The following is a 13,828-nucleotide window of genomic DNA, read 5'->3' as shown; positions in this document are numbered from 1 at the left end:
TACACTGAGCAGTGCATGAAACTGTCGTCGCCACCCCTGTGACTGAAAGCAGCATGCTACCGAGAGGAATAAAGTTTATTTCCTCCTGGCAGCAGGGGCTCTAAGTGTCGGCACTGGATGATTTCAAAAGTCTCTTAACCTGCAGATTTACCCCATATCTGCAGGTTAATAGCTTTTTTTTTCACGTGACAGGCTCCCTTTAATGAATTTAGTAAGGAAAAAAACATTTATTTCACTAGACACACCCTGTGCATATCCACACAGAGCTGGCACTGAAATGCAGCGGAGTTGACATGTCTAAACCAGTAAAAATTAGTTGGGGGGGGCGGGGGGAAATCTAGGCAGACATAGGTCAATGTATGGCACATGTCAGACAGATACGTTACAAACGTGTGCAAACATGTACGCCATACGTCTGCAGATGTAGAATTTTGAAGTTGCCCTTAGCTTGTGCCCATCCACTACATGTGAAGTGTTGGAAAAATCACTTTAAATTCATCACCATTACTTTTTTTTCCCTCATACAGAAACTGTACGGTGTACCACTGCAGCACATTTGGCACTAACAGTTCCTAAAAACGTCTCTTTCTATCCAAGCAACCATGAACGTTATCTAGAAGGAAACATAGATGTTTGGTGGATTGTGCATGATGGTGGCATGCTGATGCTGCTGCCATTCCTACTAAAACAACATAAGGTAATTCATTTTTCATCTTTTTTATTTGTGACCAATTATATATTCTAATTAAATTAAGAAATTGGAGCACGACCTTCCAGAATCAACCATAACAAAATGTATTAAAAATATACAAAAAACAAGCTTAGTCTAAAACATCAAAATTAAAATCACTGACAAAGATGGTTTTGTTAAAGGTGTAGACACCGCTGTCCACAGAAAATATTATTAGTGGGTGGGAGAACCATTAAGCTGCAGCAAATTACATAAAATGCTAGTGTTTACGGAGTTAATACCCTGCTAATATATGCCTCCATCAAAGTTAGTCATTGGTGCCTGTTGTTCAATTTATATAAGATCCACAACCCCCCGATTTAGTCCACGCGAAATGCGTTTTGGGGCTGGCTGCACACTGTCCTTTGTGGGAACTATCGATAAGACCTAATGAATAATATGTTAATCATGCTCCCGTAAAGTGATATATATCTCTTAAGATTGATTACCTTTTTGTAAAAGTAATTCCTTTTGCAATTGGATCTTATATAAATTGAATTTTACAGGTGCCTTTACACCTGTACCAAACTATCTTCTTTGTCAGTGATTGTAATTTTGATGTTTTAGGCTTGGTTTGGTGTTTTTGGCATATTTTTCAGTGAATTTTGTTATGGTTGATTCTGGACAGTTGTTCTCCAATTCCTTCATGTAATTAGCTCTAATGAAATTATCCTGTACTAAGGGTACTGTCACACAGTACCATTTTGATCGCTACGACGGTACGATTCGTGACGTTCTAGCGATATCGTTACGATATCGCAGTGTCTGACACGCAGCAGCGATCAGGGATCCTGCTGAGAATCGTACGTCGTAGCAGATCGTGTGGAACTTTCTTTCGTCGCTTGATCACCCGCTGACATCGCTGGATCGTTGTGTGTGACAGCGATCCAGCGATGTGTTCGCTTGTAACCAGGGTAAACATCGGGTAACTAAGCGCAGGGCCGCGCTTAGTAACCCGATGTTTACCCTGGTTACAAGCGTAAACGTAAAAAAAACAAACAGTGCATACTTACATTCCGGTGTCTGTCCTCCAGCGTCTCTGCTTCTCTCCACTGTGTGAGCGCCTGCCGGCCAGAAAGCGAGCACAGCGGTGACGTCTGACGTCACCGCTGTGCTTTCCGGCTATGGCGCTTACACAGTGGAGAGAAGCAGAACGCCGGGGACAGACACCGGAATGTAAGTATGCACTGTTTGTTTTTTTTACGTTTACGCTGGTAACCACGGTAAACATCGGGTTACTAAGCGCGGCCCTGCGCTTAGTTACCCGATGTTTACCCTGGTTACCGGGGACTTCGGCATCGCTCCAGCGCCGTGATTGCAACGTGTGACCGCAGTCTACGACGCTGGAGCGATAATCATACGATCGCTGCGACGTCACGGATCGTGCCGTCGTAGCGATCAAAATGGTACTGTGTGACAGTACCCTAACTGTGGCCAGTTTTTCTAGGCATAGGGCCAGAATTGCTAATATACTGTGTATTCTGTTCTAAAGATTCTGTTTAAAATTATATTTTCTAGGTTTTGTTTTTGTTTTTTTAAACTCATTTGTATTAAATTATATAAAATTTTACAATCGGAAATAAGATAAAACAATCCAATTTGACTTACAAATTAGAGGGTCAGAGAAAATGGAGTACAATTAGAATAAACTCTTGGAAGACGTTTCGCCCTAGTGGCATCAAAACATCATGTGCAGTAGGACAGAAAAAGACAGTCCAACAGCAGTTCTAAATGATGCCAAGTTAAGATGACTCCATACCCCATACACATATTACAATTCTTATAAAACCACAATACTAAATAGGACGAGACATACACATAGGGAAGGGAAGAAGAAACCTGTTAAAAACTAACATGCTCCTAACTGTTGCTTTGAGCCCTACAATTGTCTCGGGGAGCCCAGGCTGTCTCAAATCTGTCTGGAGCAGCCACTTCAATATACAATATACAAAAGAAGTTGCACTCTGTAGTGCTAAAGCATGGAATATATGAATAGCAATATAATACTGCTCTGGATAAGAAGAAATTCCTGCCCAGGGAATTTTAAGACTTTATGCCTTTCTTTCTATCTTTGTTTTTCTTAATTTTTTTTTCTATGTCCTAAGATAGGTGTGTGATAGGTTACATTTTTGTGGGATAATGTTTACTTTTGAATGACACCATTCATTTTACTGCATACTGTATTGAAAAATTACTGAACAAAAATTCTAGGCAGGGTGAAATTGGTGAAAAATGCAATCCTTTTACCATTTCCTGCAGGTTTAGCTTTTACTGCTCTTATTGTGCTTAAAGAGAAGCTGTCAAGTCTCCAAACAATGATAACCTGTGGATATGGGGTTAATCTGCAGGTTATTAGCGTTCTAAAGCTGCCTGGTTTAAAAAAAACCAAACATACTTAAGTGTTTTTTACTCACCCTCACCAGATCCGGCTCGGAGTCTCCACCGCTTCTCCCAGTTTCTGCTATTGGCTGCAGCACTTATATAATATTGACAATGGTGCAACCAATCCGTAGCTCTGAGCAGCTCGTGCCGTCAACTCAGAACTGCTGAACTGCCATTGGCTGCAATGCTGTCAACGCTGCAGACAAGTGGGAGCAGCACTGGAGAGTGTCTCAGTCCTAGCTAAGGCCTCTATCACACTGGCATCGTGCACTGCACGTCGCAATGCGTCGTTGTGGAGAAAAAACGCATCCTGCAAAGTTGTCTGCAGGATTTGTTTTTTTCCCCATAGACTAACATTACCGACGCATTGCGACGCAGTGCCACATGTCGTAACCGTCGTTCGAAGGTTGCGTCGTGTTTTGGCGCACCCCCGCCACAAAAAAAAGTTACATGTAATGTTTTTTTGTGCGTCGGGTCGCCATTTTCAACCGCGCATGCGCGGCCTAAACTCCACCCCCTCCTCCCCGTACCTTGCAATGGGGCATCGGAGGCTTAACCCCTTCATGACCCAGCCTATTTTGACCTTAATAACCTGGCCATTTTTTGCAATTCTGACCAGTGTCCCTTTATGAGGTAATAACTCAGGAACGCTGCAACGGATCCTAGCGGTTCTGAGATTGTTTTTTCGTGACATATTGGGCTTCATGTTAGTGGTAAATTTAGGTCGATAATTTCTGCGTTTATTTGTGAAAAAAACAGAAATTTGGCGAAAATTTTGAAAATCTCACAATTTTCACATTTTTAATTTTTATTCTGTTAAACCAGAGAGTTATGTGACTCAAAATAGTTAATAAATAACATTTCCCACACGTCTACTCTACATCAAAACAATTTTGGAAGCAACATTTTTTTTTTGCTAGGAAGTTATGAGGGTTAAAAATTGACCAGTGATTTCTCATTTTTACAACAAAATTTACAAAACCATTTTTTTTAGGGACCACCTCACATTTGAAGTCAGTTTGAGGGGTCTATATGGCTGAAAATACCCAAAAGTGACACCATTCTAAAAACTGCACCCCTCAAGGTGCTCAAAACCACATTCAAGAAGTTTATTAACCCTTTAGGTGTTTCACAGCAGCAGAAGCAACATGGAAGGAAAAAATGAACATTTAACTTTTTAGTCACAAAAATGATCTTTTAGCAACAATATTTTATTTTCCCAAGGGTAAAAGGAGAAACTGAACCACGAACGTTGTTGTCCAATTTGTCCTGAGTACGCTGATATCTCATATGTGGGGGTAAACCACTGTTTGGGCGCACGGCAGGGCTTGGGAGGGAAGGAGCGCCATTTGACTTTTTGAATGAAAAATTGGCTCCAATCTTTAGCGCGTTTGGAGAGCCCCCGTGTGCCTAAACATTAGAGCTCCCCCACAAGTGACCCCATTTTGGAAACTAGACCCCCCAAGGAACTTATCTAGAAGCATAGTGAGCACTTTAAACCCCAAGGTGCTTCACAAATTGATCCGTAAAAATGAAAAGTACTTTTTTCTCACAAAAAAAATCTTTTTTCCTCAATTTTTTTCATTTTCACATGGGCAACAGGTTAAAATGGATCCTAAAATTTGTTGGGCAATTTCTCCTGAGTATACAGATACCTCACATGTGGGGGTAAACCACTGTTTGGGCACATGGTAAGGCTCGGAAGGGAAGGAGCACCATTTGACTTTTTGAATGAAAAATTATCTCCATCGTTAGCGGACACCATGTCGCGTTTTGAGAGCCCCTGTGTGCCTAAACATTGGAGATCCCCCACAAGTGACTCCATTTTGGAAACTAGACCCCCCACGGAACTTATCTAGATGCATAGTGAGCACTTTAAACCCCTAGGTGCTTCACAGAAGTTTATAACGCAGAGCCGTGAAAAAAAAAAAAAATTTTCTTTCCTCAAAAATGATTTTTTAGCCCGGAATTTTTTATTTTCCCAAGGGTAACAGGAGACATTTGACCCCAAATGTTGTGTTCCAGTCTGTCCTGAGTACGCTGATACTCCATATGTGGGAGTAAACCACTGTTTGGGCGCACGGCAGGGCTCGGAAGGGAAGGCACGCCATTTGGCTTTTTGCATGGAAAATTAGCTCCAATCATTAGCGGACACCATGTCGCGTTTGGAAAGCCCCTGTGTGCCTAAACATTGGAGCTCCCCCACAAGTGACCCCATTTTGGAAACTAGACCTCCCAAGGAACTAATCTAGATGTGTGATGAGCACTTTGAACCCCTAAGTGTTTCACAGAAGTTTATAACGCAGAGCCGTGAAAATCAAAAATCATTTTTCTTTCCTCAAAAATAATTTCTAAGCCCGCAATTTTTAATTTTCCCAAGGGTTACAGGAGAAATTGGACCCCAAAAGTTGTTGTCCAGTTTCTCCTGAGTACGCTAGTACCCCATATGTGGAGGTAAACCACTGTTTGGGCACACGTCGGGGCTCGGAAGGGAGAGAGCACCATGTGACTTTTTCATTGCAAGATTGGCTGGAATCAATGGTGGCGCCATGTCGCATTTGGAGACCCCCCTGATGTGCCTAAACAGTGGAAACCCCTCAATTCTAACTCCAACACTAACCCCAACACACCCCTAACCCTAATCCCAACCCTAACCACAACCCTAATCCCAACACACCCCTAACCCTAGTCTTAACCCTAATTCCAACCCTAAGGCTATGTGCCCACGTTGCGAATTTGTGTGCGGATTTTTCGCTCCGTTTTTGAAAAATCTGCAGGTAAAACGCACTGCGCTTTACCTGCGGATTTACCGCGGATTTCCAGTGTTTTTTGTGTGGATTTCACCTGCGGATTCCTATTATGGAGTAGGTGTAAAACGCTGCGGAATCCGCACATAGAATTGACATGCTGCGGAAAATACAACGCAGCGTGTCCGCGCTGTATTTTCCGCACCATGGGCACAGCGGATTTGGTTTTCCATAGGTTTACGTGGTACTGTAAACGTGATGGGAAAACTGCTACGAATCCGCAGCGACCAATCCGCTGCGGATCCGCCGCCAAATCCGCACCGTGTGCACATAAACTAATTCTAACCCTAATTCCAACCCTAACCCTAATTGCAACCCTAACCCTAATTCTAACCCTAATTCTAACCCTAGCCCCTAGCCCTAAGGGCAACCCTAGCCCTAAGGGCAACCCTAGCCCTAAGGGCAACCCTAGCCCTATTTATGTATTTTATTATTGTCCCTACCTATGGGGGTGATAAAGGGGGGGTTTATTTACTATTTTTTTTAATTTTGATCGCTGTGATAGAACCTATCACAGCTATCAAAATGTGCCTGGAAAGAATCTGCCGAATCTGCAAGATTTTGGAAGATGGCGGCGCCCATGGAGAAGACCGAGGACACCGGGAGGGACATCGGAGCTCTGTAAGTATGGGGGGTGCGATCGGAGCACGGGGGGGATCGGAGCACGGGGGAGCAGACAGGAGGACGAGGGAGCGGACAGGAGGACGGAGCGGAGCATGGGACATGACAGGACGGAGAGGAGGAGATCGGTGGTGGTGGTGGGGGGGTAGATCGGGGTCTCCAGCCATGGCAGATGCTATTGCAGCATCGGCCATGGCTGGATTGTAATATTTCACCAATTTTCATAGGTGAAATATTTCTGATTGGCTGTTTCACTTTCAACAGCCTATCAGAGTGATCGTAGCCACGGGGGGGTGAAGCCACCCCCCCAGGGCTAAAGTACCACTTCCCCTGTCCCTGCAGATCAGGTGAAATTGGAGTTAACCCTTTCATCCGATCTGCAGGGACGCGATCATTCCATGACGCCACATTAACATCACAGGTCGGATTGGCACCGACTTTCATGACGCCAACGTGGCGTCAAAGGTCGGGAAGGGGTTAAGACTGCTTCCGCTGCCCACGTCGGGCATTTTTGTCACAGTATGCGTGAAAGTAGCCTTAGAGAGTGCCTGGGGGAGGTGAGTAAAGCCCAATTTATTCTTGCAAAACAAATTTCAGTCAGCTGTTTAATAATATTAATAATCTTTGTTTTTATATCTCTAACATATTCCGCAGCGCTTTACAGTTTTCCACACATCTTCTCTGTCCCCGATGGGGCTCACAGTCTAAATTCCCTATCCTTATGTCTTTGGAATGTGGGAGAGAAAACCGGAGTACCCAGAGGAAACCCACGCAAATACGGGGAGAACATACGAACTCCTTGCAGATGTTGTCCTTGGTGGGATTTGAACCCAGGACTCCAGTGCTGCAAGGCTGCAGTGCTAGTCATTGAGCCACCGTGCTGCCCGTGATTGGGCTTTCTGAAACAATATAACCCCTTCAATAAAGTTTTATATGTTTAACACTAATAAGGGAGGGTGGCTGGTGCCTTGCCTCACTAAAAAAGATGACACTCATTGTATGGAGCTGTGCGTACTGGAATCCAACTGGCCAATAATATACGGTAACTTGATTGCCAGCACTTTAATAAAATGCTTTTAGGCTTGGGGTACCCTGACCAGTAAACGGTTCAAGCACCCACTTTTTGCTTGCCTTAATGTAAATTAAATAAAACAAATACTTTTCTGTGCTCTTTTTGTAATTGCTTCAGTTTCTGTTTTGAGTTAATGATTTTATAAGAAAATGTTGTTTTTTTTTATCAGGTTTGGAAAAAGTGTAGAATGAGAATTTATACTGTAGCACAAATGGATGACAACAGTATCCAAATGAAGAAAGATCTTGCAACCTTCCTTTATCATCTGAGAATAGAAGCTGAGGTGGAAGTAGTTGAAATGGTAAGACGATGACACATGTTCTTCTAAGCTTAGCATTTTAGGAACATGACTGTTTTTTTTTTAAGGGGAGGTGGTTGGACCTGGCATTGCACATTTTTTTGCTTATTTAATTTTTAGAAAAGCATGATGGGCAGCCATGCCACATTAACATTGATGTGGAGAACTATCAATAAAGTTAATAAAGGAGTAGAAATGGGCGGACACCTGGATGTTCGGTTCCAGCGGGTTCGGCCAAACAGTTACAAAAAGTTCGGGTTTGAGTACCAGAACAGTACCCGAACCTGGCCCCATTCACTTGAATGGGGGGCCCGAACATCCAGTGTTTTGCCATGCTGTCATGTGCATGACAGCCCGGCAAACACCGCTTTTGATTGGCAGTGAAATCATTCCCCGCCGGTCAGAGAGCCATGGTTCCCATGGTGTCAAAAGACAGCGTGAGCACTCAGCTGTGATCAGAGGTATAAAGTTTACCTTCTGTCACTGGTGTCGGGTGATGGGACTACAGCTCCTATCATCCGACGCCTGCTGCTGCTAATAATAGCAAGAGCAGGAGCAGCTGATGGGTGTATTCATTAGCCGGCTCGTGCGCTGTAAATAACATTTTTTTAAAAACCGTGTGGGTTCCCCTGTATTTTTGATAACCAGTCAGGCAAAACTCACAGCTGGGGGCTGCAACCCTCAGCTGTCAGATTCAGCGAGGTTGGTTATCAAGAATAGAAAGTCCCCAAGCCATATTTGTTAATTATTTAAATAATTTTAAAAAACTGCGTGGAGTTTTTGACAACCAGCCTTGCTAAAGCAGACAGCTGGAGTCTTGTATTCTCAGACTGGTAAGGGGCCATGGATATTCCCCGCTCCCCCACCTAAAAATAGCAGCCCGCAGCTGCCCAAAAAAGGCACATCTATTAGATGCGCCAATTTTGGTGCTTTGCCCTGCTCTTCCCATTTGCCCTGCAGCGGTGGCAAGTGGGGTTCATATTTGTGGTATTGATGTCACCTTTCTATTGTCAGGTGACACCAAGCCCACGGCTTAGGAGAGTCATCTATAAGACACCTATCCATTACTAATCCTATAGTTGTATTCCCTTCATATATTGTATATGAAATGTGAGTATACAGGGATGAGGGCCAGTTTTAGACAAAGTGGGGCCCTGAGCAAAAGTTAAAAGTGGGGCCCCAAATGCTCACATATCACGTAGAAACAGTTCTGTTGTATTTACATGCGCTGAGTTCAAGCCCTTAAACGAGCGTGATCGACAATATTGAAGTAGTTCGACTCATGTTTCCTGGCCTCTTTATACCTGCTGAAGAAGAATAATGGAGACAGATGGTCCTCCCCATGGTCCTTGATAGAGTATAATTCAGCCCCCACACACAGTATAATGCAGCTCCCTCAGAGTACAGTGCAGCACCCCACACATACAGTATATTGCAGCACCAAACACACAGTATAATGCAGCCCCCCACTCACAGTATAATGCAGCCCCCCACTCACAGTATAATACAGCCCCCCACTCACAGTATAATACAGGACCCACAAACACAGTATAGTGCATTGAAGAATTGAAATTAACTTTTTGATGATATTAATTTTGTGACAACCACCTGTATATACACTGTGGAAAATAAGTGTTTGATGCACTGCTGATTTTGCAAGTTTTCCCACCTACAAAGATTGGAGAGGTCTGTAGTTTTATCGTAGGTACACTTCAACTGTGAGAGACAGAATCTAAAAATAAAAAAATGGCGGCGTATGTTTTTTAAATAATTGCATTTTATTGCATCGAATAAGTATTTTATCACCTACCAACAAGCAAGAATTCTGGTTCTCACAGATTTATAAAAAGCCCTCCTACTCTGCACTCATTACCTTTGTTGCACCTGATTGAACTCTTTCCCGCTGTAAAAGACACCTGTCAACACACTCAATCACACTCCATCCTCTCCACCATGGCCAAGAACAAAGAGGGACAAAATTGTAGACCCGCATAAGGCTGGGATGGACTACAGGACTACAGGCAAGCAGCTTGGTGAGAAGACAACAACTATTTGTACAATTATCAGGAGATGGAAGAAACATGAGATGGCTGTCAGTCTCCCTTGGTCTGGGACTCCATGCAAGTTCTCGCCTTGTTGGGTAAGGCTACGTTCACACGATCAGGATTTCCATCCTTTTTTTTTCCTGCCCGTTTTTGGAAAACGGCAGCTAAATTCCGCAGTGAATTTGAGCTGCGTTTTCTGATCCTTTTTCTTCAGCGTTTTCCACTGCGGGTTTCCAATAGCAGTTTCCTATTGGAGCTGCTGGAAAACCGGTGCGGAATCCGCTGAAAGAATTGACATGCTACTTCTTTTTTCCGCTGGAAAATCCGCGCGGATTTTCCAGCGGAAAAACGGATCGTTAGCACAGCGGTTTTGGTTTTCCATTGGGTTACATTGTACTGTAACCAACATGGAAAACTGATCCGGATCCGCAGCTGAAAATCCGCTACGGATCCGGATCAAAATCCGGATCGTGTGAACGTAGCCTAAGGATGATTCTGAGAAAGGTCAGGAATAAGCCCAGAACTACACGGGAGTACCTGGTCAATTGCCTGAAGAGAGCTGGGACCTCAGTCTCAAACATTACCGTTAGTAACACACTATATCATCATGGATCATAATCCTGTAGGGCACGCAAGGACCTCTGCTCACCCCAGCACATGTCCTGACCCGTTTTAAGTTCACCAGTGACTATCTGAATGATCCAGATGAGGCATGGGAGAAGGTCATATGGTGAGATGAGTCCAAAATAGAACTTTTTGACATTAACTCTACTCACTGTGTTTGGAGAAAGAAGGGTGAATACAACCCCAAAAACACTGTCCCAACTGTGAAGCATGGTGGGGGAATTATCAAAGTTTGGGGCTTTTTTCTGCAAAGGGGACAGGACAACTGCACCGTGTTGAAGGAAGGATGGATGGTGTCATGTTTAGCAAGATTATGGCCAACAACCTTCTTACCTGAGTAAGAGCATTGAAAATGGGTCTTGTCTGGATCTTCCAGCATGACAATGACCCGAAACGCACAGCCAGGGCAAGTAAGCAGCTCCATAAGAAGCATTTCAAGGTCATGAAGAAACCTAGCAAACCTGAACCCAATAGAAAATCTTTGGAGGGAACTGAAATTCAATGTTGCTCAGTGTCAGCCCTGAAACTTGAAAGATCTGAAGAAAATATGTATGGAGGAGTGGGCCAAAATCCCTGCTGAAGAATGTGCAAACTTGGTCAAGAACTAAGGAAATGTCTGACCTTTGTAATTGCAAACAAAGGTTTCTGTACCAAATATTAAGTTGTGTTTTTCTATTGTCTATTTCTATTTTCTATCAAATACTTATTTAATGCAATAAAATGCAAATTAAATAAATATTAAAAAAACACACAATATGATTTTTTGGGGTTTTATTTTTAGATTCTGTCACACAGTTGAAGTGTACATACGATAAAAATTACAGACCTCTCCATTCTTTGTAAATGGGGAAAACTTGCAGAATCGGAGGTGTATCAAATACTTACTTTCCCCACTGTACATAAAAACCATGAGAAAACGGAATCCAAAACCAAGATCATTTAAAAAAAAAAAAAATATACAGAAGAATAAACAAATCTATAAAGCGCAAATAAATATATATATATATATATATATATATATATATATATATATATATATATATATATATATATATATATATAGCAACATTTTCAGTTTGTCTGATTTTTCTGTTTATAGGTATATTTTTTAGTAAAATGTTAATTGTTCTTTTATTCTATAAACTTCTGACAGCTCTCCAAATTTCCAAGCAATAAATTTTGCTTTTTTTTTTTTTCTGGCAAAGAAAAATGGTCAAAATTAAAATAAAAGTGCTTTCAGACCGCAAAGAAAACAAGGTCATAATCATTTGGAAACAATAATACTTATGTTTTAACTCACAAAGAGTTCATGAATCAGTATTTTGTGGAATAACCATGATTTTTAATCACAGCTTTCATTCGTCTTGCCATGCTTTTCACCAGTCTTTCACACTGTTTCTGGCGCAAAAATTTAAGCAGTTCTTCTTTGTTTGATGGCTTGTGACTATCCATCGTCCTCTTGATTACATTCCAGAGGTTTTCAATGGGGTTCAAGTCTGGAGATTGGGCTGGGCATGACAGGGATTTGATGTGGTGGTCTCTTAATTTTTCCCAGAGCTGTACGTATGTGTGTGTGTGCATATGTATATATATGTGTGTGTGTGTATATATATATATATATATATATATATATATATATATCTATATATCTATAGCAGTGGTTTTATTTGCATATTTACAGCATGTGCATCCTTGCATCCCGCATTTGTAAGGCTACTTTCACATTTGCGTTAGAATCTGCAGCGTTTTATCCGCAAACGCAAGTACAGGAAAAAACGCATAGAAGCGCGTACGGTTTTTAGGCGCATGCGGGAACGCATGCGGTTTAAAAATTCTGCGTTTCCATGCTTTTTCATGCGTTTTTTCATGCGTTTGCGTTTTTGTGCGCATGGTGGAAAATTTTACAGGAGAAAAAACTAGATAACCAGACACCGCCAATGGGACTACAGAGGGCGTGTATTATGGGATATCTATATATAGACCCTAAGACTGCTGAAATCTTAACAGTGTGCTACTGTATCCTGTGTCATGATGGATCTTCACATGGATAGCTTTTACTTTAACCTGGATCTAAGCATCAAGCTTTTTATTGCCTGTGCGTTTGCTTGGGAGCAACACCGAAACCGTGAAAGATGGAGAAGGACACGGCGTAGGCGTTTTTGGCAACACCCTATTATAGAACTGCGGGAGGGCCGTGGAGCATATCACACACTGTATGGCGAGCTTAACGCCAACCCGGACAAATTCCCGGAATATACCAGGATGTCGCAAGACTCTTTTTTGGAGTTGCTTGCTCGTGTTCAAGGAGTCATCCGGAGACAGGACACCCAGCTCCGTAGAGCGATTCCAGCAGAGGAACGTCTCCTGGTTACCTTAAGGTACGTAATAATTCTAAACAAATGCCAGTCATAATTATTGTTGGTCTGACATGTATTCTTTGCATTTTCCTTTGTCTTTAGCAGAATAACACCATAAATAGAATTGATTGTAATTTATTTTTTCTTTATTTTATTACATATTCCTGGCAACCGGAGAGAGCTTGTCATCCCTCCACTTCCAGTACCAGCTTGGAATTTCCACCCTGTCCGGAATAGTTTTGGACACCTGCCGGGCTTTGTGGAACGTTCTCCGTGAAGAATTTATACCCATACCCACCTAGGACATGTGGATGGGAATTGCTGATAAATTCTGGACTGTGTGTGATTTCCCCAACTGTTTGGGTGCGGTGGATGGGAAGCACATCCGGATTATCAAACCAGCCAAAACGAGATCACAGTTCTTCAACTATAAAAAAATATTTTTCAGTAGTTCTCATGGCAATAGCCTATGCGGACTGTCAATTCATTGCCGTGGACATTGGTGCTTTTGGCCGTGGCAACGATTCACAGACTTTCAAAAACTCGGACATGGGCCGACGTGTTTATGGCAAAAATTTTAATTTTCCACAGCCACGACCTCTCCCCAACACTCAAGGCCCACCGATGCCATTTGTAATGGTTGGGGATGAGGCCTTTCAGATGAGTGAAAATCTACTGAAGCCATATTCAAGTCGGGACTTGAACCGCACAAAACGGATCTATAACTACAGACTAACCAGGGCCCGCAGAACAGTAGAGTGTGCCTTTGGGATTATGGTGTCAAAATGGCGCGTTCTTGCAACAGCCATAAATCTAAAAATGGAGACAATGGATGAGGTGGTAAAAGCCTGTGTGGTTCTCCACAATTACATTCTGGCTAAGGAGCGACCCA

At 42.6% G+C, this 13,828-nt stretch overlaps 1 protein-coding gene and 1 long non-coding RNA gene across 5 annotated transcripts in view; one reads left to right on the top strand and one right to left on the bottom strand.

The window, feature by feature from the left end:
* Positions 1 to 13,828, top strand: part of SLC12A4 (solute carrier family 12 member 4) — a 474,963-nt gene that overhangs the window by 385,853 nt on the left and 75,282 nt on the right. For all 3 annotated transcript variants that reach the window (XM_077288127.1, XM_077288128.1, XM_077288129.1), the window contains 2 exons: positions 528 to 697; positions 7,782 to 7,913. In XM_077288127.1, coding sequence (XP_077144242.1) covers positions 528 to 697; positions 7,782 to 7,913 — 302 coding nt within the window. The remainder of the gene's footprint in view (positions 1 to 527; positions 698 to 7,781; positions 7,914 to 13,828) is intronic.
* LOC143807003 (uncharacterized) overlaps positions 1 to 13,828 on the bottom strand; it is a 113,174-nt gene that overhangs the window by 91,311 nt on the left and 8,035 nt on the right. The gene's annotated exons all lie outside the window — the stretch shown is intronic.

Source organism: Ranitomeya variabilis, chromosome 2 (genome assembly GCF_051348905.1).
Source record: "Ranitomeya variabilis isolate aRanVar5 chromosome 2, aRanVar5.hap1, whole genome shotgun sequence".
In the NCBI taxonomy this organism is placed as follows: Eukaryota; Metazoa; Chordata; class Amphibia; order Anura; family Dendrobatidae; genus Ranitomeya; species Ranitomeya variabilis.
This window is presented reverse-complemented; position numbering and strand designations above follow the sequence as displayed.